The 24,992-nt window shown below is 41.3% G+C and overlaps 1 protein-coding gene across 6 annotated transcripts in view; it reads right to left on the bottom strand.

The window, feature by feature from the left end:
- The window catches only part of TENM1 (teneurin transmembrane protein 1), a 535,869-nt gene that overhangs the window by 114,399 nt on the left and 396,478 nt on the right, over positions 1-24,992 (bottom strand). For all 6 annotated transcript variants that reach the window (XM_040628223.1, XM_040628229.1, XM_040628232.1 and 3 more), the window contains 4 exons: positions 24,754-24,873; positions 18,898-19,159; positions 16,136-16,403; positions 1,715-1,858 (listed from right to left, as the gene is read on the bottom strand). In XM_040628223.1, the coding sequence (XP_040484157.1) occupies positions 1,715-1,858; positions 16,136-16,403; positions 18,898-19,159; positions 24,754-24,873 (794 nt within the window). The remainder of the gene's footprint in view (positions 1-1,714; positions 1,859-16,135; positions 16,404-18,897; positions 19,160-24,753; positions 24,874-24,992) is intronic.

Genomic DNA, 24,992 nt, shown 5'->3' with positions numbered 1-24,992 from the left:
ATGCCACGCTGCAGGGTTGTTGTATTTAAAATGGGACAGAGGTCACCAAAGCCTTTTGAAAACTATATCACATGGATGATTCAACAATCCTAAGGTGCATATTTTGCTTCACATTTTTAACATCTCTGAAATAAGTATGTGTCTTGCAATTAATGCATGTCATAGTTTAATTGGCAGCATTTTCCATAAAATTGTGGCATAACTGATGGAGTCTTAGATTATATAAAACATATTCTACTTTTTAAAAGTCGGTTAGTGTCAGATACACTGGTTAATTACTTGGGATAGAGCAATGATGATAGAGGATTCTTAAAAGCCAGTTTCACAGAACTTTGTGGTGAAGAGGTCTCACTATACTAGCACTAATTTGAAATCAGATTATTGTATTTGAAAAGAAATATACTAATATTGGCCATCTCTAGGTCGTGGACTTACAGGTAATTTTTTCTTTGTACTTTTCCAAGTTTTCCGCATCAAATATGTGTTGCAGGTGTGTGATACATATACATAGCACTATGTATGTGTGTATATATATTGCATTAAGAAAATAGTATTAATAAATATTTTAAAAGCTTCTTACGTACAAAGAAATGGGCACCCTTTTTTTTTTTTTTAAGATTTTATTTATTTCTGTGACAGAGAGACAGCCAGCGAGAGAGGGAACACAGCAGGCGAGTGAGAGAGGAAGAAGCAGGCTCCCAGCGGAGAAGCCCGATGTGGGACTCCATCCCGGAACGCCAGGATCACGCCCTGAGCCGAAGGCAGACGCTTTAACGACTGCGCTACCCAGGCGCCCCAAGAAATGGGCACTCTTGACCATGAAATGGACTATTATTCTTGAGGGAAACTTGGCAGTATGGATGAAAAGCCTTAAAAACATGTACATCTTTCCCTTTACATGAGATGCTTAAGCTATGCAAATTCATAGAGACAGAAAGTAGAATAGGAGCTGGGGGAGGAGGAATGGGGAGTTATTGTTTAATGGGTACAGATTTTCTCTTTGGGATGATGGAAACATTCTGGAAATGGACAATGGTGATGGTTGTACAACATTGTGAATGTACTTAATGTCACTGAACTGTGCACTTAGCAATGGTCAAAGCAGTAAACTTTGTTACAGCTCTTTTACCACAATTTAAAAAACTTCCACTGCAGGGTGCCTGGGTGGTTCAGTTGGTTAAGCGTCTGACTCTGGATTTCTGCCCCGGTCATGATCTTCAGGTCATGAGATCGAGCCTTGGGGTGGGCTCTGTGCTCTTGCAGCCTGCATAAGATTCTCTCTCCCTCTCCCTCTGCCCCCAGCCCTGCTCTAGCGTGCACCTGTGCTCTCTCTAAAAAAAAAAAAAAAATCCACTGCATGACTAGAAACATTTATTAAACCATTCTCCTATTACTAGACATTTAGGTTTTCCCCAAATCTTTAAAAATTAAAAATAAGATTGTGATTTAAAAACTGTATATCCTTGGGGCGCCTGGGTGGCTCAGTTGGTTAAGCTCCAGACTCTTGTTTTCAGCTCAGGTCATGATCTCAGGGTCGTGACATGGAAGCCCCCCATCGGGCTCCATGCTCAGCATGGAGTCTGCTTCAGATTCTCTCTCCCTCTCCTTCTGCTCCTCCCACCCCCTAAAATAAATAGATAAACAAAATCTTTCAAACACTAAAAATTAAAATTATATATTCTTTGAAACTAAACTAAAATAAAAAGCTGCTTACCACTCTGAGGATTCAAAATATGATGCTTATTCAATGACCAGCCTCCTAGGTTAGAAGCATCCATCTCAAAGCCTTGTAAGATGACTGTCCTTTTCTCCCAGAGAATAAAGTCCGGGCACGTTTCATATTCATATCCCACAGATACTGCAAACAAAGAGTTAATAACACATTAGAACATCTTAAAATATTTCCTTCATTTTTACACTGGTTGATAATTCTGTGGATATTGCATTTGCTACTGAATTCTGATGTGGGCTGAAACTTGACTCAAGTGCCTTCCACCTCACACACTACAGCAGAGCACCTAGCAGAGCACTGGCATCCAGAAGTGATCATCAGTCAGTGCGTCCTGGGTACGTACTGGGATGAAGGAGTGCGTGCTTGCTGTCAGGAGTACGGACCATATGTTTACGGACATTAAGCTTTCGGCTTTGGGGTTGGGGGCTGTGCTGTAAAACTGAAGAAACAAGCTCTCTGAAGGCTTAAGCTATGCTGATAGAATTTCTTTCTTTACTTTTCCAGGAGAGGCGCAGGGAGGGCTGGTTTATGTCCCCAGAGTGCAAAATGCACTCAGGAAGCTGGTTTCGGAGTACTGGGTCACTTGTACAACAACTGACGACACATGAGACTAATACAAATCGATTTGCCCAATTTATATTTTCTTTTGTGCTAACTGGCCTTTCGTTTGCCAAGAAGTCTGAGTTTGCTTAGAGCGCGGCAAGTGTAAATTCCACCTTGTGCACATTATATGTTGGTTTCTGCACAGAGCTAACCAATGGGATATCACCCAACATTTGGCCTCAACTCTTCTGAAGCACAGATGTTGTGCATTAAACTTGGAACCCTGGAACGCCACTAAAACGGGAAGTGCGAAACGAGGTAGCATGGGCGCTTATGCTCTACTGAAATGTGTCTAGTTCAAGTATACCAAACCCCAGCCATTTTCTCAGCTGCTAAACCTGCTTACCTGTTGGAACCCCGGATTCCCGATTCTTGAATTTAAAATGCTTTCTGTCCTCATAATGTTCTAAGCCTGAGAGTATTGGCTCATGACACTGCATACCCCGAAGCTGCTTCCCCCCTTTCTGGCAGCTTCAAATATCCCTAGCTAGTAGTTGGCCATGGCTTATCCAGTTTCTGTCTCTACCTGAGTCTTTAGATGCCCCTGGAGAACTCATTTCTCCTTTTGTCATTTGGTTATGAAAACTGGTAGTGAAAATGTGTCCTTAAACAATGCCAGAACGATAGGTCCTAAGATGAAAAATTAAAGCAAACTAGTTTTGGGTTTTGGCATTGGGTGAAGGGAAAAGATGGTAATTTTAGTCGAACTGATATATATGTGCATGTGTGTGTATGAGCATATGCACAGATAAGCCAAAAAGTCCTTATGATTATGAATATACAACTCTTTTGCATTGTGGATCATCTGTGGCCAATTTTAAATCACAGGTTGGCTTCTTTTTGTCCCGTGCTCCACTAAAGCTTTAATAGGGATCTTACAGGGCTATCTTCACTGGCTGTGTGACCTGTGCAGTCGCGCAGGGGCCCATGCTCTGAAGGGGCCCACACTTTGTTTAATGTTCTGCTGCCACTGCTTTGAAATCCTTAATAATTTTTTAACACAAGGTTCTGTATTTTCATTTAACACTGGGCCCTGCAAATTATGTAGCTGGTCCTGATGGGGATGCCCTTCTACCCTGCCATCAGCTGGTGAAGACTCATGGAATGCAAACTCATTTTATTATTAGCCCTAACCAAGCATTATTAGCAAGGGAGATCAATGGGGAGTGGGAAAGACTAATCATAAAATGGAAATAATTTCTCAATGGAAATTAGTTCGGGATCATCCTGTGTCAATGCTGTTCTTTATTAAGGTGGATGGAAACAGAATTTCAGTGATGGAAAAGGGTCTCAAAGGTATTTTAGTTTGGGTTACAGTCACCCGTGTCAACAATCTCCTGGATATCTTGTCATGGCCCCCAGTGCTTGCTAAACAACTCTGGTAGAGTGGAAAGAGTTGGTTTTAGTGCTAGAGTCAGAAAAGACTTCAACTTTTGGGTCCGCCATTAACTAGCTGTTTGGTGTCAGGCGAATTATTCTGCATCTCTGAGAATCATGTTCTTCTCTGGTAAGAAAGTCAGGGCGGGGGAGGATGGACTAGAACTGATGATTTTTAGACCCTCTTGGGTCAGGGAACCTTTTATTATGAATTTGATAAAAGTTAAAAATCTTCCTAGAAAGATGCGGATGAGAGGTGCCTGGGTGGCTTAGGTCATGATCCCAGGGTCCTGGGATCGAGCGCCGAGTCAGGCTTCTCTGCTCAGCACGGAGTCTGCTTCTCCCACTCCCGCTCCCTCTCCCTCTGCCCCTCCCCTGCTTGTGCTCTCTCTCAAATAAATAGATAAAATCTTAAAAAAAAAAAGAAAAATGCAGACACAAACAAAATTTTGTATATAATTCTAGGAGGTTCACTGACTTCCTGAAATCCAAATAGAGATCTCAGATGAAAGACTTTTGCACTAGGTAATTTTTACAGTGCCCCTTGAGCGCTAACACTCTGTGATTCCAAAGTTCATTCTTTCAAGATTGTGTTTGATCGATTCTGGTTGGGGATTTAAACCCAAAAGCCGAAGAGAGCACCGGATCTCATGTTGGTAAAATCAGGTGGTGAGAAAGCATACTTAGGGCCATGTTGGTATGTCGAGTAACACGGTTTCTGCTTCTCTTGCCAACATTTAAAAGTCTTGATTAATAAATAATCACAGCGACAATTACAAGTTCCCTGAAAGCCATCATCTCCTTCCCTACCATTGTCAGGATCTGCTTTTTGTACATTGCAAGCCTGGTGAGCTCCCCTAGAATCCTCTCTCCGGAAGGTGATTATGCAGTTTTGCAAATAAGTAGTGTGCCCTGGTGACCTGCAATGGTGGTTTGGAGCCGGATTTTTCCCTCTCCGTAACAGTTAAAGATCCTCCTAACTCTGTGGCAGGAAATGCTTATACAAAGTATCAATTAAAGAGTTCTCAATGCAATGGTAATGAGACATACTCTTTTCACCTCATATCTGCTCTCTGAATTGCTCTCTAGTCCACAACAAAAAAGTGCATTGGCTGCAAACCCCACAATGATATTACTTTTTCCCCCTAGTCATGGCAAATAGCAACAAGGCAGCCACTTAATAAGTTCCCTCTAATTTTTATTAGGTTTACTTTCTTGGGAGAAAGCTCTATGAGCTAATAAAGTTATAATTTATACTTAAGACTTGTCCAAAATTTCAACTAACTTTAATGAGAACGGCTGTGTGTTGGGGTATTTTTGCATGTGGCTTCTTGCTCAGAGTAACAAGGCAAGGTTTCTTTCTGACAGCAGCCCACTTTAACACAATCCTAGAATTTGCAATCGGTTTAGGAGAAGGCAGACGTTTCACCCCACAGAGCTGAGCTACTCTCCAAACGCACAGGAAACTGGCAAATACAGAAGCAACCAATCTTAGGCTTCTCTCATGGAGGCAGACTGTCAAGCACTAAATGCCTGCTCTTTTTCATATAATTAAATATAGGGGGGAGGGGCTATTCAGGGGCTGGCAATGAAAATGCTGAGCCCCGACATTACACTCTGCCTGGTACTGTGACAGCACGGACCACCACCATTTCCCAGGGCGGCCTGTTGCCTGTCACATCTGCTCATCGACAGAGCATGGTACAGGCCACAGATTCAGCATCTGGCACTCTGGAGTGCGGATGAGGAAGAACAGTGGAATGGGAAGGAAAAAATAATTATTCATCCACATTGCAGAGGAGTTGCAGAGGTCTGGCAGTGGGCCAAGCTAGGTGGGGAACGGGGGGGGGGGTGTCCCAGACTCTACTTCCCAGGAGCTGGTAGAGTGGTCCCATGCTGGAAAGTATATATTGGGAAGGCAGGTGAGAAAAGAGCCACTAATATAGCAGAATGTGTTTTCTGAATGATGTGACTGCCTCCCTTGCGACCCCCCTTAATTCTGTCTGGAATTCTGTCTTCCTGTGTCCTCTCCCTCACCTCCACACAGAGATATTAATGGGATGTTTCTTCACCAAGAGTCACTGATGGTCAAGATAGGACTGTTACATTTGCAGAGGGCTCTGTCCTTTGGTCACAGGATCGCACCTTGGACTTGACTGTTAGTTATCTTGCAAATATTAACACTGGCTTATGAAGAAGACTTTATTATACGGGTTTATAAAGGAAGATTGCAGCTTGCTCCCCCAAAGCCATTGGACATGGGGCAAAAGAACTGAAGGCTCATTCTACTTCTCCGAGCAGCAGCATTTGTATAATGTGGGGACTGCAGGAAGGCTGAGGGCCATGGTGCCCCTGACATCCCATTCAGTGACTGGGACATTCATCTATAAGGGCTGGGATAGGAGACTAACAATAAACAGCCAAGGTAAAGATGCTATGCAAGCAAGCTAATGTGCAAAATATGACAAGATTAAGCAGATGATTTTCAACAGCTTCAGAAATCATAATGGTTGCATTTAGGAAGGCAATACATAATTAAAAGTAGTCTGATAGTATGAGAAACTGACCTGTTACCTCATGAACTCCAGGAACATCTAAAAATAATTTCATGACATTTAAAAGGTAACTAACAAGATAAAAACTTTCTTATCCAAAAGGAATCATTAAATAGAACAATAAACATTTCCTATTCTTTTAAAATAGATTAATGCAAAAACAACAACAAACAGTAACGACAAAAGACAGGAGACCTAAGGAACCATATGAAGGCCACGGCAATAGTAGACCAAAACTATATAGGTACAGTGTTATCTATGGAGAACAGGTATGTGCTCTTAGAACTTCTACCTTTTCCTGTTCTCTGGTGATTTATCATAGGATACGATGACCCCAGAGGCTCCTCAGTTTGACACACTGCCCAGCGGCCTGAAATGCTTTGTTGATTTATCTATTATTCCTGGCTCACCAGGAGTGTCAGAATCAGGTGGTGAATTTTTATCAAGTGCCTTTTCAGCACTTATGGAAATATTCACATAGTTTTCTTTTTTAATCTATTAAGGTGGTGAATTATAGCAATAGGCTTCCTAATGTTGAACCATCTTTGTGATCCTAAAATTAACTCTATTCAGGGGGCCTGGGTGGCTCAGTCGGTGAAGTGTCTGACTCTTGATTTCAGCTCAGGTCATGATCTCAGGGTTGTCAGGCTCCGTGCTCAGTGGGGAATCTGCCTGAGATTCTCTCCCTCTCCCTCTGCTGCACGCCACGCCCTTCAAATAAATAAATAAATAAATAAATAAATAAATAAATAATTCTTTTAAAAAAACTATTTGCTTATGATGTGTTATTTTTTTTAATGAATTGGTAATACGTGGGATCGATACCCTAGTAGTTTACAAAAATAAGGTTTAGACATGAGAGTGCTAAAAGTGAGGCAGTTGGACGAAGAAAAAGTACAGGAGGAAAAGTAAAAAGCGTCCAGCGGTGAGGTAGCCACACGAGAGGCCCTGTACACTGAAATCTAATAGAACGGGATATTTTCCCGGCTGCTCTGCTCAAGCCTTGCTGCGCAGACGTGAACCCAGAGCATGGAGGGCCGAGGTGCCACGAAGGCAGGATGATGTCCTGGCTCACACTCACGTTTGTGAGTGCCTTCGTGTACCTGGGCACAGCTGTCCTCGCCCCTGGAGGCGCGTCATCCTGTTACATAGGCAAGGCCAAGGGGTCCACTCCTTAGCCTCTGTCCTTGTTCACTTGTCTGTTCAGTCATTCAACAAATGCGCAATATTTAATGGGTATCTCTTGTCAGCAACTGGAGATATGAGGATGAAGAACACAGAACAAGACAGGACTTTCCCCCACCACTGCTTCCCCCTGCTCCACGGAGCTCACATTCTAGTGCGAGAACAAAATATAAAACAAAACACACACACACACACACACACACACACACACAGAGTGGTAAATGTTATGATGGGAAAATGAAGTGCATTAGCAGTGAGTGTAACAAGAGAATTTAAGGTGGAATGGAGAAACAAGGAAAAGCCTCTTTATGCAGAAGGGGGTTTACCTTATGAAGTATAGGGAAGAATACTCTAGAGAGAGCAGCATGTGTGCAAGGTCTTGAGGCTTGGTATCTTTGGGAGATTTAAAAAAGGTCAGGGTGGCTGGAGGGTGAGTTTCTCTCTAGTGTATCAAAAACAAATGAAGAACAACCCCTTCCCCCTCCCAGTGTGAAATAAAAGATTACTATTCTCTACCGGTACTTAAGCAGTAGATTCACCTTGAAAATGCACTGGTTATCTTTTAAAACAATGTGATTGATTAAAAGGGATACAAAGTTATAATAGAAAGAAGGGGGCTGCTATTTAATGACTCAGCAAACCTTTACTGAGCTGCTCTATGTGCCATGCAGGTGATCCGAGCACTGCAGATACAGTGGCTATTACCCAGGGTAGGATAATTTGTCATTTGACAGAGGCCAGACCCTGAAGAGTTACCTATCTTTTGGAACTTTCATTCACGGCCTTCTTAATAACTCTCATAAAAATAATATTGCCTTACATTTGTATAACACACAACAGTTAAATACATTTCTGTGTATATTACCTAATTTGAAGACTCACAAAAACCTATGAGGAAGATATATTTACTCCCATTTGACAGATGAGATGATAGAGTCAGAGAGGTAGAGTGACTAGTTCAAGGTCATCTGTCGAGTAAACGGCAGAAGCAGAGTTAAACCCAGTGACTCATAAGCAAGTGCTTCTTCCGGCTACGCTAGATCACAGCTAGAAAGGGCAAGACCCACAGTTCAGAAGCGCTAAATAAATAACATTTTATTTGCTCTGAATTAAAGAGATAAAGACTGGAGGGAGGCCAGGTATAGCCTTGAAGGAGAAGTACCCCTTTTTCTGACTGGCCAAAAACAGCACCCAGGTATATTGTTGTCTTGATGTAATTATGAACAGCATCCCCTTCTATTCTCAAAAGTATCTTGGTTCGAATGATAAATTATATGGTCACCGAATCTTGGAGAGGTATCTCCATCCTGCTCTGGTATGGGTTGGTAGAGGGGACTGGAAGGCAAAAACAATCATAAATGCTGACTTGGAAAATAGGACATATGGTTTGCAAAATGATTTAAGTTTTCTGTGTCTTGACTATGTCATCTTACCAATGGCTTCCAAATTCTTATGCCTGAAAGTCATTTGTGACCCAGCATACACATGGGAAGACACACACACACGTGTAATTGAAGCCAAGTTTTCCAACAATGCTCTCCTAGTAGCTTTACATTCTGATATTTTCTATTCTGTTCAGTTTTGTTCTATGCCATTCCATTCCCTTCCATTTTATTCCATTAAAAAAATACTGGTCAACTCACCAAACGGATTTCATAATCTACAAATGGGTGTGACCAGCAGTTTGAAATGGGCACAGACCACTGATTACCAGAATATCAGGGTCATTTAAAAATTCTGGTAGGCTCCAGGCACTCTTACTTTTGGAGGTCGTATCTCACATCTTGTCAAACATATTAAAATGGATACAACCCACAACCCATACCCTGCATTAAACATATTTCATATGCAAGTGTGAAAATTGAGAAGCAGTTGACAAGCTGACATAATGCTTCATTTTGTAGACATTTATTTAAACATTTATTAATGTTGATTTTCTGGTTTTCTTTTCATATTTTGGTGCCAATATACTTCTTTTTCGGGTTGCAAACATTTTCGCAGGTCCTTGAAAAACTCATATCCTTGGTGCTATGCCTATAAAGCTGAATGGATAAAACAGCCCTGCTCTCAGTTAACGATTATGAATTCATGAGTGGAGAGAAATGATGAAAGATTATTATCTCTGCTAGCTTCTTTGACAGAAAGCCACTGGGGCGTTGAATTGGGTGCTCAGTAAGGTAGGTTGGTCAATTTAGTGCAGAGAGGAAGCAGGGAAAGGCGTGCAGAACTCAGGATCGGGAGATCCGAGTTTGAATCCTTGCTCTGTAGAGGACTTTAGGCAAGTCCCTCGCTCCTTCTGAACCTCAGTTTCCCCCTCCGCAAAACGAAGATCATAGTCCTCGCCCTATGCCTACCAGGCAGGAATGTTATAAGGATTAAAATGAGATCATGTACGTGAGAGTACTTTGCAAATTGTAAAGCACTACCCATTTATTATTAAAATATTCAGTGGCTGCGATTTTTGTGGCTGCCCAGCCTGCGTAGGTTTTACTGAAGGGAAATTTATGAACACTAAAGCATCGTTCTCGGGGATGTTTTGTGTGCACAAAGCAACCGTAGCTTAGCACCTATTACTATTAATGTTCCCTTGTTTCTCTCTAACACAATTTAGACAGACTCCTATGCACTGTGAACCTTTAGGAAGTCTAGTTCTCTCTGCAACACCACTGTTTCTTGCCAAACTACTGTACTAAATAATTATGTAATTGTTGTTGCCAATAACCTTGAAAAAAATAGAATTGTTTATAGCAGTGCTACTAAAGGCGATGGCTGATTTCCTGAACTTCCAGGACTCCAAACCGCTGCGATTTAATTTAATTAAAATGAAGACCGGGCAGAATGCATTATTACATATTGATAATGTATGCAGACCCAGGCGGACATAGGGAATTATTTTGACAAAATTCATATAATGGATGCAGATCAGAGCCCCCGAACAAGCCAGTTTGTCAAATTAAATAAGCCGTCTCTAGAATTTTAACAGCACTGTGAACTTAACAATAATGATTTTTTTACACTGTTTTGCAAGCAGCAGAGTTGGGAAAGAAACTAAATAATATACAATGATTTCCAGACATCATACCTTATTTAGAGCTAGAGAATCAAGTACTAGGGCCAAATTATTTCAAATGCACAGATGGAGTTTTTTAGCAGGGGCGTCTTCTCTGTATATCAGACAACAAAATCTTTAAGCTGGACGAACTAGTGATTCTGGTTTTTGTACTGCAACCCTGGGGGTGAGTTTACTCTTCTCCTTGATCAATGTTGTACTTAGATTAATCAATCTTATCAGTTGCCATTGATACTTTGCCAAGGAAGTAGTTCACACAATCTCTGTTGGTAATTTATTCACTCTGGTGTTGTCCCTCCACTTGCAAAATCTGTTGCATTGCAAAAAAACAACAACAACAAAATGGCAGGATACTCTAGGATCTCAAGCACTGCTTTCTCACGGTGGCTGTCCCTCAACCCTCTATTCTTTTGAGACACCCTAGCCCTTAGGAATGCCACCAATTCCCCACAGCTGAGCTATGTGGGAAACAAGAGTCCCACAAACTAAGTGGACATTTCAATGTAGATATTCACCATCACTTCAAATTCAGCTTGTTTAAAGCTGATCTCCTCTTTCTCCATCACCCAGAAATGGGTGGGACAGCAGTTCATATTTAACTGGCATGAAAAGGGAAGAAGAGTGGGAGAATTTTCTAGCCATAGTTTTAACCCAAATCCTTGCTGTAACTGGGACTGTATGAATATTGGTCAAGGTTTGTTTCCTATTACTGTTGTAACAAATTACCACAAACATAAAGGCTTCAAATGAGACAGATTTATCATCTTACAGTTAAGGAGGTAAGAAGTCTGAAATGGGTCTCACTGAGCTAAAATCTAGGTGTCAGCAGGCTGCACTCCTCCTGGAGGCTCTAGGGGAGAATCCATCTCCTCGCCTTTTCCAGCTTCTAGAGGCCACCAAAATCCTTGTTTCTTGGCTCCCTTCCGCCATCTTCAAGGTTACCAATATTTGACACTGCTGAGCCTTTCATCTACAGTTACACCTTCCTCTAACTCTGACCTCCCCTTCTGACTCCAACTTCCATTTTTAAGGACAGCTGTGATGACGCTGGGCCCACCTGGATAATCCAGGATGATTACCCCATCTCAAGGTCAGCTGATTAGCCACCTTAATTCCATTTGTGACCTTAATTCTCTTTTGCCATGTAACATAATACATTTACAGATTCTAGGAATGAACATCTTTGGGGGGGGGTGGTCATTATTCTGCCTGCCAAAAGCCTAAACTAGGACCTCTGAATCTGCAGCAAACCTGAGAAGTGACATATATAGCACCGTTGTTAATATCTGGTGCAAAATTTAGTCTGTTTCTTCTCACATTAGTCAAGCGATCATAAAATACGGGCAGGAGTACGACTAAGTCTTTTCTTCATTGTTTGTTAAATTTAGTCATCTCTTTTAAGGTATGAGCTCAGTGGGCACATACTTGATCCTTTTGTCTCCACTCATTTATGGCCTGAACTATTTATTGTCTGTTGTGTTCTTAAGGTGCTCACGATCTGTCTGCAGGGAATGAGATTCTCTGACTTCATTCTACCACCTGCTCTAATGTTTTACCGCTGTCAAGAAATTCTCTTAGTCTCCACGGATATGGAAATGGAGACTAGGTAGTAAATAAAAGTCCCTTTAACCATGATTATCAGGGACATTTCCTACAAGGTAAATAATCCATATTCCATTTTAGGCACCATGCTTGAAATTATTTTGACTATTTTGATTATTTTGAGATCTTTGCCAGTGCTCTTTCTCTACCCTAAAAAAATATGTCCTTTAAGTGCACATGAAATACCATGAGTAATACTTTTTTCCCCTCTCTCTTTGGCTATTTCTGAGTAGATCAAATTTCTTTTGCTTTTGTTACTGTTATTAGCCTTAAAAATGAACCAACGACATATATTTTAGCATTTTAATTAAGGCCATTTTATAGTTAGAATGCTTCAGGAAGTTTTGACCAGGAATATGATTGCAGGAACAGAAAGTAAACTAATACCTATTGGCAAACAGTAGGAATGGAGGCTTCATCACCGGTGTGTATACCAGAAAGTGTTTGCTTTTCTTTGTGTTTTAGTTGTTTATTCAATAATCCATGGGCATATTAGAGGCTAAGTCATTAAGAGTGCTCAACTACAACAAGGAAGAAAATTTTAGAATCTTTAGCACTGGAGGTATTTAAAAGAAAGAGAAGTAACACATTTTATGCATAAAGTAAGGCTGATAAAATGGTGCAGACACCATGGAAAACAGTTTGGTGGTTTCTCAGCAAGTCAAACACAGAACGACCATATGATCCAACAGTTCTATTCCTAGGTATATTCCCCTGAGAAGTAAGTAGAAACAGACAGTCAAAGAAATACTTGTATATGAATGTTCATGGCAGCACCACTCACAATATCCAAAAGGTGTAAAGCAGCCCAAATGTCCCTCAGTTGAATGAACAAACAAAATGTGGTATCCATGCAAAAGACTATTCTTCAGTCATAGAAAGGAAGGAAGTGCTGATACTTGCTTTGACACGGATGGGCTTTGGAAACATTATGCCGAGAGAAAGGAGCCAGATGTGAAACACTGCATACTGGATGATTCTATTTGTTTGAAATATTCGGAAGAGGTGGATCCATAAAGACAGAGAGGAGACTGGTGGGCCTGGAGGGGACGGAGGAGTGGAGAGTGACTGCTATGTGTGTGGGGTGCTACTTTGTGGGGTGATGCTGAGAATGTTCTGGAATTAGATATTGCTAATAGTTGTACAACACTGTGAAAATACTAAAAATCACTCAATTGTCCACTTTACACAGGTGCACTTTGTGGTATGTGAATTATATTTCAATAAAGCCGCTATTTAAAAAAGTAAGGCTGAACCACGCTTATGTGAACCCTGGCAAGAAACAGCTGCTAGACACTGTCTAGGTCAGCTCTTCATGAGAGTACTGGGTAAACCGCTAAGCGTCACAACTTAAGAAAAAAGTGAAAACAAACAAAAAAGTCAATGACTCAGCAGGGGTTCTGTGGAGGGTAATAAGGAATTGGAAAACAAAGCCCTTAGGACAATATCCTGGAGAGAACATGAGGTTTGAGTATGCACCAGTCAAGGTCCCGGCAGGAATCACACATCACACTCAAGTGTTCAGGCAGAGAGTTCAGCAGCATGAGCAGGGTTAAGGGAATCGACAAGCGATGGTGACCCACTCAGGGACTGGCAACACTGAGAAGCCTCCTGGGTTTGCAGGGGCAAAGGGACGGAATGATGAGACAGAAGACTAGAGAGCTTGGGGATGTGGATGAGGGGCTACTGGACAGGAGCCGCCATCTTCTATTGTAGCTGTTGCAGGAACTGCAATGAGGCAGGGACAGGGGTAAATACCCTGACCTCCTTCTCCTTCCACCAGATGGTGCCACCCACTGACCATATCAAATGGGAAGCCAGAGAGTGAACGAGTCCAGGCAATGAGGTCCCTAGAAGCCAGCCTCTCATAGCCCAGACAAGGGTAGAGAAGAGAATATGTGTGTGCATGTGGCAAGGAGGGAAAATGGAGAATTACTCAGTGCTTGCCTGCTACACCCAGTTCCCTACTTAGAGAAGCTGAGACAACAAACACCTGTGTAGGCTCCATGCTTTATACCTTGTGATCCCAATACTCTGGCCACCAGCAGAGCTGCAAAAACAGTACCAGTGCTGAACGTCGGTTGAGTGCCTACCGTGTGTGAAGCACTTCACGTTACTTACCTCATTTAATCCTCCTAGTATAATAACCTATGAGTAGCATTCTCTTTATGATACCCATTTTATAGACGGAGAAACTGTGGCACCTGGAGATTAACTCACGGGCCCAATGTTTCATAGCTAGTAAGTAGACAAGCGATGATTGGAACCCATGGAGAGAGTCCGGCTCCAAAGTTGTTCTCTTAACCACTGCACTCACTGAAATAGGGATCGAGCCGGAGTCCATAGGCTGGCCAACAACCTCGAGGGATGGTAGTTAGCCTAAGGGTAGAGCTCTGCTTAGGGTGTTTACTCTGTGGCTGACACAATCCGATATTCTAAGAGGAATTTGGACGCAAGATACAGAGCAAGTCACCAGACTGTGGGGTTTGAAGAGCCGAGAGGAAGGGAGGGTAGTTATTTTGGGAGGAGAAGTGAGGAGTTCAGGCACCTGTGTAGCCGAGTCACCATGGAGGGTGGCAGTGGCCTCTTGCTGCACAGGGGACAACTAGAGCTGTTGCTATGTTGACAGAGTGGATGCTGGCTTCCTAGGACTACAGTGTATCTTCAGCAAGGCTGCAGTTTTCTGACGCCTTCTCCTGTTCTTTCTTACGTTCCCATGTCTTTAAAACAACTCACTAACTGAGGAAATCTGAACCACTCTATGTTTCTTGCATTCTAATAAAGTCCAGCCGAGAGGAGTTAATTATTTGAATATATGAGGATCTCTCCAGCAAAGAAGAGTCACCGGTCTTTGTTTCCCCCCCTCTGTTAGTTTTCCTCTGGAAAGAAAGGGAGGCAATTGACACACCACAGTCTAAAAGATACATGTCAGTTATATGGGAGTTATTCCATGATAGACACTTCCAAGGGAGGATATGAAAACATCTCCTCTGGAGAAATTTAAAAATAGTCTTCTCATCTGTCCAAGGGTGGTTTCCATGAGATATTGCCTGAAGGCACACGAATCAATGGCTCCCAGCTGTGACTCCACAGACCTGTGTCAGGTCCCTTAGGAAGTTTTCCTGGTCTTCTACAGAGTGAGAGGGAGAACAAGACATTGCTGTCTGTCTGTCTGTCTGTCTCTGAGCATCAGTGTTATTAGATTGCTTACTGTCATTTTTTTAAGACAGAATATTTCCTTTTTTGATGTTAAGATAGCCCTCTCCTTGATGAAATTACGGTAGCAGTAGGCGAGTAGTAGATTGTAGTAGGGTTTTTTTTTTCCTTTCTATTTATGATATTCTTAGTTGGCAAAATAAAAAGTTGGGAAGTCTGTTTCAGTCTAATTTTTTAAAATGTCATTTGTCTGACAGAATGAAATATTTGAGAACTGTAGGCCCAAAGGACCTCTAAAGGTCCCTACTATCTTGAAGATACTAGGTTTAAAAGTCTTGAAATAACAGAAAATCAAAAGGACTAGGAAGGTGAGGTTTTTTTTTTTTTTTTGCATTTAACCTACTGAAGTAACAAGTTAATCGAGTCTAACCATCTTAGACAGAAGAGATAATAAGTGGAGATGCCTATAAGTTAAAATTTTGTAGTTTCTAAGTGGAAATGACAGTCTAAATGTCAAACCCAAAAACATGGCCTAAAGAACGCCACACCAAAGGTCACAGTTAGAAGGCAATAGTCAGCTCTGGAGACAGTTACAAGTCAGTGTGTGACGCCACTGACATGCAGCCATCCTGAGAGGAGAACTAAACTAGTTTTGAAGCAAAAATCTCTCAAAAGGGAACTCTAAATCAGTCCAAAGAGAGTGGTTTGAATGAAAAAAATGCCTTAGATCCCCTAAATAAAAGAAAACCATAATGTTTCAGTACATAATTATTCCACATACAAATTAATATGCAACTAGTATTTCCTGTTTTGTGAACATAATGCTGCTATTTACATACAATTAGTTCAACATACCCAAAGCCTCTGCCAGGCCCCAAACCTTCTGTCCGTAGATGTCGGTCTTGTTCCAAGCAAATGTGTAGACGAGATTGATCGCAGCAGGAAACCACTTGTGTGTGAGTCGCCCTTCCACAGCCACCGTGAGGTGTACTTTTATCATCCCCACGGGAATGGTCGAATGCGTCAGAAGGATCCGGAGCAGGGTTTTATACCCAGGGGTGCGGCTGCTCAGGTAACTCAGCCTCACGAAGCTGGAAGGAATGGGGATCTCCTCCTGGACAACCTGCAAGACAAAAAGCCAGACTGGCTGTGTCGGCGGTCACGGGAAGAGCAGGACACTGCATGCTTTCGTGTCTTAGAGACACACCAAAGGAGAGAGGCTAAAGGGATCCCGTGGCTGCCAAGGCACGGATCGTGGTGAGGCCGTGTGGCCACAGGCTCTGAGTTTTGCACTGAATCTGCATGGGGACAAGACATCAAGCAGCCCTGAGGACTGCACTCCTTTCTTCCCTGCCAGGAAAGACTGTGAAAAGAACAGTTTTAGTTTTTCCACAGTGTTCCAAAAATTGCTTAGTAGGAGTTGGAAAAGATCACACTGCTGAATGTCAAGCATTTCAGTGCTATGGGCTCCACTGAGGGGTCTCTTTTCTTATATATACATACACAGAAGCTTGTTTGGTGTGTTAAGTCATATATCACAAAACCATTGCTGTAATCCTTATTCAGGCCAGGCTCTCTAGGAGGAAGGACTCCAGAAAGAGGCTCAGCAAAGTGATATTTTATGACAGAGATTATGGTTTCCCTAGAATTAATCTTTACTGATGCCATCAAACTTGTCTTCTTTGGACCTTTGGAATGACCCTGAGGGTCAATTTTTTTTTAAAGATTTTATTTATTTATTCGACAGGATAGAGACAGCCAGCGAGAGAGGGAACACAAGCAGGGGGAGTGGGAGAGGAAGGAGCAGGCTCCCAGCGGAGGAGCCTGATGTGGGGGCTCGATCCCATAATGCCGGGATCACGCCCTGAGCCGAAGGCAGCCGCTTAACCGCTGTGCCACCCAGGCGCCCCCTGAGGGTCAATTTTTTAATCAAATTTTGCTTACATATTTCTCTGTGCTTTGATGTATCAATAGCTGGGAATAAGTTTTTCCAAGTTGACACCTGTGACTGAGAAGCAAATAACTCCCCTTAACTCCTGTGCACATTTTACACTAAACGGTGGTCCCAGAATGAAACTGCCACTTGGCTTCTTTAATTAATTGCTATTACTTATTTGTTTATTCACACAGATGGAGTGAAACAATCAAACGTGGTCACTAAAACCGAATCTTATGTTCCATGACTTTCAATTTTCAAAACGCAGCCGAAGCAAGAGCCTATTCAATGTATTTTTCACGGTGACATGAATAGTGCGGATATTTTTGTACCCTCACTCATTTTTAGCTCAGAACTTTGTCTCTTGTCTCTTTTCCAAACGAGCACACATAGTAGGATGGGTTGTTAACACATGGTATCTCACATTGTCCAGGATTTCTGGTCATTCTTTTTCTGGGGACACAAACTGCTTTTGTATATTCTTTGCCTGATTTTCCTTCCTTTACATTAGCTAGTTGATACCCAAGCTGTCCAATGGCTTTGTCTTCTTAGATGGTGGCAGAAGTACAATAGTGAAGGCCAGCAGGACACTTACCACCTTAGTATTTCATTTCCCTATGAAAACATGCAATCTTAGAGCAGTTTGAAAATTTCTGCACTGAAAGAGACCCGTACTTCCTAATGACAAGTATACAGAAGCTGGTGTACCAGTTCAATGCACTCATGAAACATGGTCTTGTTTTTTCTTCTTTTCTAAGGAAAACCAATGGAAAAGACAGGAGGAGCAACTCATTGGACTCCTTTTCCTGCAGAACACTTTTTTTTTTTTTTGGTGAGTCTTTCACAGGTGGTATCCTCGGGGCATTGCTAACAGCTGCTGGGAATGTTGTGACGGAAGAAAAACCAATTCAATCTCGGAATGTCCATTTACTTCCTCTCGAGTATACTTCTTGAATTCTGGATCTGCATGACTTGGGTCCATTTTGGTGGCTTCTGCATTTAACTATCATTAAAGTGTTTCTATAATGTGATGAGGAAATTATACTATAGATGTTTGAATGGCTTAATATTGAAATGAAAATATTGAAGGCCCAATAAAGAAAAATTCTCAAGAACTATAAAATAATACCAAGGTTCAAAAATACGTCTTTCTGTAACTATAAAGCTTGAACACTCAAAAGCAAAGCTTTAAACAAAACCCATACGCTTGAAAACCACCTTCACCAAACACAGCTAAACAAGAGGTGTTGTCATGACTTCTAAGAACAATGACAATGGATACAAACTAGACAATGGAAGAGAACTAGATTTCTTGAGGAGCTTTAATTTCAGAACCACAAACGATCCTACCTCGTTGATTATACTGTTATCACTATCGAGCTAGCTAGCTAGCTTTGTTCTTTCGAGCACCGTGTTCATTAGGTCAAGGTTTGGGGTTTAATTCTCATGACAGCTAGTTCATCTTGCTTTGTTCTATGGCCATAGATAGCACCCTATAGCCCTGGCCAATCACTTTGCAAATGTGTGCCAGAGCGATTACACTTGAAGGCTTCTCTTGATAAGTGAAGGGCAGCCCATTATGGGGCTGGCAGAAGCACCAGGAAAAGGAATCCAGCTATTATACACCGTGGACCGCTCCATGATACTATGATTTTATACATCCAAAGTCCAATGTACCCACCTGCAGCTCAGGAACAATAGTTCCCCTCTCTGGACAGGACCCTCCAAAGGATGTGAGTGGTGAAGGCAGCACGATAGGGTTTGGGCTGATAAAGTTGGAGATGTCGCAGGATGGTGGCTCTGATACAACTCTCTGCATGGTTACTTTCTCTACCACAATGAACTGATTCCAAGGCAACCAGAGTGTCCTCTTCTCAGACAGGAAAGGTGATCGGTCAAAGATTAAGATGACAGAAATACCGCCAACGGCTACGAGGTCAAAGCTGAGAAAGAAAAATATAAGACAGTTTCAACGAAATGAACCACCAAACTAAAGTGCAAGTTAAAAAAAATAGGTCATTTTAGTACACTTTCCTTCCTTTGGGACTCAACTCCATCCACTTGTATTTCTGTTTTATAAATTCCCTCTAACTAAATATATGGATGACTTCTTTTCACTATCCAGTAGACTTCTGAGAAAAAGCTCCATATCACCAGTTGATATTCACCCCAAATTTGTAAACCAACTTTAATACTATCTTAAACAAAAATCACTGCATGTATTTCTGCAAAGCCGTATCTTACCACTTAACTTTCAGCAGCGTCTTTAATATAATACATTATTCATCCTCAAAAAAAATTACTATAATGTAACTCAAGAAAAGTAAAGAGCCAAAAGGTTAACTCTCTTGTTCGGAGTCACAGACATAGTGTCAGAAATCTGGTGGTGTCTTTGAGATGGCATTTGGAGAAAGAGAGCAGCAGAGGAAAGTGTTCAGTGAAATTTGCTTGAACAATACCAGGCCTGAACCCTCCACTTCTGCCTGCCCACTTCAGCTCCTGATTCTACTTGAAGTCTACATTTAGGATTTCTGGTTCCGCCTAGAATGCCTCTTGGTTTCCTTTTGTAAGACAGCCTGTAATGGACCCTATCCATCTCGGCTGACAACATTGCATATCTCTGATAAAGCAAGACTACCTCTCCTGTAAGCCAATTCTGTCCATCACTTGATGTGGTATCCGACATCGCTCTTGCATGGGAGCACAACAGACTCAGATTTCAGTTCATTCTGCACTAGATGATTCTACCTTACTTCTCTTGTAAGCATAATTAGATGTCTTTGAGATAATGTACTTGAAAGCATTAAAAAAAAGCATAAAATACTATGCAAAACTAAGATGAGAAATTATTACTATTCTACGATAAAAATGGATAAAGGGCAATATGATGCTCCTTAATATTCAAAGCAACTTCAATCCACAGGAGAGATGTAAGCAATTCCCTGCATTAAAAGAGATCTTTCTGGAAAACACTTTTTCAATGATAAATGCCCTAATAGGGAATCAGGCTTAATTATGGATATCTCACCACCCCCTTCATATGACACTTACTATATTTATTATAGTATTGCCAATCATGTCTTGTTGTAGAAATCTTCCAGATAAAGATAAATGGACAGTAATAAAGGGTGGCTAATACTGTATTTTTTATTGTTACTTTTTCAGTCAAGTGGCTGTAATAATAAGGCAGATTCCAAAAAGAGGGTTTGAAGAACTACAATAGTTATAGAAAATAATCTAGGTTTGAACTAAAAAAAGAAAACCCAAATGGCTTATGATTTAGGACAGAGAGGCTGAATTCATGATAATACAGAAGCAATTTAAGGCAAGTATGGTGGGGAAAATCCTACAACTTGTCAAGAGACCTTTCCTCTAGTTCACATTCTATGTTGATTTACCTCCATGTCCTCCGGCAAGTTTGCTTTGCGCAAACCTTGGCTCTTGCCTCTTTAAAACGGAAGTGCTTATTTATTTGAAAACAAAAACAAATGCACACACACACACACACACACACACTATCCAAACAAAAAACGTATGTACCTGGGAATTATTCTCTACTTCTAGAAAGATTAAGCAGACAGGGCAGGCATCTTGTTTTGTAGAAAGAATGGGGTTTTGGTTTCATACACACTTGGGTTCGAATCCCAGCTCTGCCATGTTAACTTTGTGCCTTCAGGCTAGTTATTTAACCTCCATGGTTATCTGTTTTCTCATTAGTAAAATGGGGCTAATATGATCTATCACTCAGCTGCTACTGCTAATGAGTAAATAAGAAAAAGACTTAAGGGTCAAGGACTCAACAAATGTTACCTTTCTTCTCAAATCGGATCCATTGCCTTATTACATTTACAGATGTATCCTCTTGTAGTCCAAATGAACGGCAGGCCGGCTTTTGATTATCTCCATAAGCCGATACTAATTCTTAAGTTTTTCTGGGAACTTCCCCTAGGTTTCCTGTGATGGTTTAGTTTTATCTGTCAAACGTGGCAGGGCTATAGCACCCAGTTATTCAGACACTAATCTAGGTGTTGCTGTGGAGGCATCGTGTAGATGTGGTTAACAGCTACACTTAGTCGACCTTAAGTAAAGGAGATTACCCTTGATAATGTGGGAGGGCCTCATCCAATCAACTGAAAGACCAAGAGCAAAACTGAATCTCTGAGGAAGAAGGAATTCTGTTTCAAGACTGCAGAGGTAGCATCAACTCCTTACCAAGAGATTGCAGTTTACCAGTCTCTACAGGTTTGAATTTGCCAATCCCCACAAGCACATAAACCAGTTCCTTGAAATCTCTCCTTCTCTCTCTCATGTCTACATTTATACGTATGTATGGACACACATATACACACACAGGTTCTGTTTCTCTGGAGAACCCTGACTGATTTTTCCTCTTCCCACCTAGCTGGTAAACACAGTAAACACTGTCAGACTGACTCATTAATTGCCATGGAGGCAGAAGGTGGATCTGTGGCCAAAATCCCACCTAATCATTCCAATGCCAAATTGCATGTTCCCTGGATCATGAATTCTTTGGAATTTCGCCCACCACAAATGATCACCATTGGCATGGGTCATTAAGAACAGGTTATCAGGTCATATGACAGTGAGTGCAAAAGACCCAAGGGAGAGGACCTATTTGGTTGGAGACTTGTCAATCCATAATAAGTCAGACCAGTCCTAACCATAGATGGAAGACTATTGAGGCCAATGCAAAATGCTTATTTCTGCTTTACGGTATCCATAAATCCACAAACTCTTGACTTGAGGGGAATCAGAGGGAACTCCCTGTTTCATTTTCCAAAGTCTTCCAAAGTTCCTGAGACCTTTAATGCTTCTCAAGAGACTTCTAAGAAGGTCAGCACTTCACCTATTGTGCTTATCACTAGCTGAACTATAATATAAAAAGTTCTCTTTCAAAACTTTCCTGAGCACCTGTTATATAATCTAAGTTGAAGGTGGCTGATCATAGAAGATAAGAGCCAGATTACTTGGGTTCAAATTCTGGGCTCGACCCTTATTAGCTGTGTTAATTTGGATATGTTTTCTCATCTGCCAAATGGGGAGGATGATAATAATGCTTCCTATCTCATAAAGCTGTTGTGAGGATGACACAGATCAACACTTATGAAAATGTCTGGCATACAGTAGATACTCATACATATTCATTTTTCCTTTAGAATTGCCTTTTTCTTCTATTCTGCTACTTTGGCCTCTCCCAATCTGCATGTCTAATGTCTTCTTACTTTTAGAGGGCTCCTTCCACTGCCATCCTTCCTTCTGCTTTTTATAGATCACTTTGGTCCCATGACCTAGACTTTTCCTGGTTCTCTAGGGAAAGTTGTCAATTAACTTGTGCAAATGGATGATAATGGGGGTAATTAGTTCTACATCCCACACAACATATTTGCATTTAACTGGGACTTTTAGAGTCAACAGCTTAACCCAAAGCAGTGATGCCATTGGTGGGAACTACAGGCAAGGTGGCAGACAGGTTGGACTGAGATATGGAGACAGAGGGCCCCTTACAGCATCTTACCTATCACACTCTATCTACTGGATATTTAAATGCTAATCTCAGCCCTTCTAGAATCCTTTTGCTCTCAGGTATAGTTTCCTTACGATACTCTGCTTTTGAGTTGTACTTAGTCTGAGAGAGCAACACACAGAGACATATAAATGGAAACTACCATCACACTGTCACTTTATGTCCAGGAGATGACAGTGGGACAGTCTGTTTGGCATTTGGGGCACAGATTTTGAATGCTTACACCCTCTGCGGAGCCTGAGGGGAGAGTTATCGCCAGAGGGGACTCCGGCTGTATCTGTCATCTACATAAACCTAGTTTTCACAGAAAGCTCAGCAGACGAGGGTCTTGGCATTTTACTTAAAACAAAAAACACAAAAATGATGACAAAAATTGTTCCTCTTTAATGCTTTCAGTAAACTGGAAACAGAAATTTTTAGATATTTTAGACCTTGTTTCTTTTAAGCTCTTTTGTAAATATCAAATAATTCACTGAAACGTTTCTACACATGCTAAAAAACCCCCTAAAGGCCCATGAGTTCTCCAAGAGAGGTCAAATGTCTCTGAGGGCATATTCTATTTAAAGAAAGAATCCATTTCTCAATCTCTGGCACATGGTTGAACATGAGGGCAGCGTAGAGGCCACTTCTGTGTACCAGTTACTGGTGAGGGAACTACCAAAATTTTATCATTCAATCACACTGGGAGAAAGGTCCTTTTGAATTAGTAGAGAGCTCCAATTATGGACTATTTGAAAGGAAATATACTTTTTATTTCATATATACATATATATGCAATGGATGTGTGTGTGTGTGTGTATTCAGACTATCTGTACCCAGAATAGTTTTGCCAAGCTTGTTCTAAAAAATAGATGGCTACTTAATAATTAGCAATATAATTTACATACAAATCATTCATATGATTTACCGAAGTCTTAGAAACGGTTTGTTTTTTATGTTAAAACTTTTCCTTATTAGCTTCTTTAACTAATTTTTATAAGCATTTTCTTGACAGGCAGTTGAAAAAAATAAATTCAGCATAGCCCAGGTTGAACAATTAATTCTGGAGTGCTCAGGATTAATAAGGTCTGATTGTAGGTTCTTGAAATAAGATGGTCTCTCACACCATGATAAAGTTCCAAGCCAACATCTCTTTATGTGACTCCTGAAGCAGCCTGTTGTGAGTAGTTCATTTTAAGGGTAGCCATCTGGAGACCAGGGCACCTCAAGGCCATTATTATGATGTTCCTGAGAGTCATAAATAGGTACCTTTAAGCTGGACACATGGGCCTATTGACTCAAATATTCTGAACAAATGTCTATCTCAATGGTAGACAAAATGTCTACTAAATGATAAAGAGCAATGTTTTGTGAGCAAATCCTTTTCTGGGATAAGAAGATTTTACTTAGTGGTCTTGCTTCCCGGGTCTCAGAGAACCTGAGAAGCCCTTAGAGAGTAGCCTGGTGGTTGGTGTTGAGGTTAAATCACTACAGTTATATAGACACTGAAGGGAATTGGTTGGGCTGACCATGCTTGTCAATCAGTTGCAGCCACTAGTAAAACAGGCTGTCTAGGGAGGACGCATTAAAATTAAATATCTTAATGAGGCTGAATTCTGTACTTTTGGAAGAAACCTTTTGGACATCTTCACTTCTGAAATATTTTGAGGCAGCCATGGGAGAACAGCCTAAGTGTTCCATGGCTCCCTCTTTATGACCTGCATCATCACACTGAATTTTAAAGCCAGATTGATCAATGGAATTGGTGAAGGTTAGGAAACTTCCCACATGGCCAGGGTTTCAAGAAGACTTGAGTAATAGTGCATGGTTAGAAGAGAAATTTGGTTTGATTTAGTTGGGGAATAGAGGAAATAAACATCACCAATGACTTTCTGAAATACAGCTAGAAGGAAGATGGGCTTACAAACACTGTATCATCTAAGCCCTGGTTTGACTCATAGTTAGAAGTCAGTATTTGGCCCCCACAATGATTAGAAGCAATACTAGACGTACCTTCCATCTTGCCGGCTGATGGTAAACCCATAATCACTGTGGTGCAAGAAACTAACATTAACCCCTACTAGAGGGGTTCCATCTACGGCCACCACTTGGCCTCGAATCACACAAGCACGCCTGAAACACAAGATCAAAGGCAAATATAAAAGCATGTTGAAACTAGGTTCCAGAAGCCAAGATGGCGACACTTTGGAGTACACAGTCAAGTATAACAAAGAAAACATTAATTTCACCAA

Source organism: Ursus maritimus (genome assembly GCF_017311325.1).
Source record: "Ursus maritimus isolate PB19 chromosome X unlocalized genomic scaffold, ASM1731132v1 scaffold_X1, whole genome shotgun sequence".
Classification (NCBI taxonomy): domain Eukaryota; kingdom Metazoa; phylum Chordata; class Mammalia; order Carnivora; family Ursidae; genus Ursus; species Ursus maritimus.
Note: the sequence above shows the minus strand (reverse complement) of the source record. Positions and strands in the feature narration are given on the sequence as shown.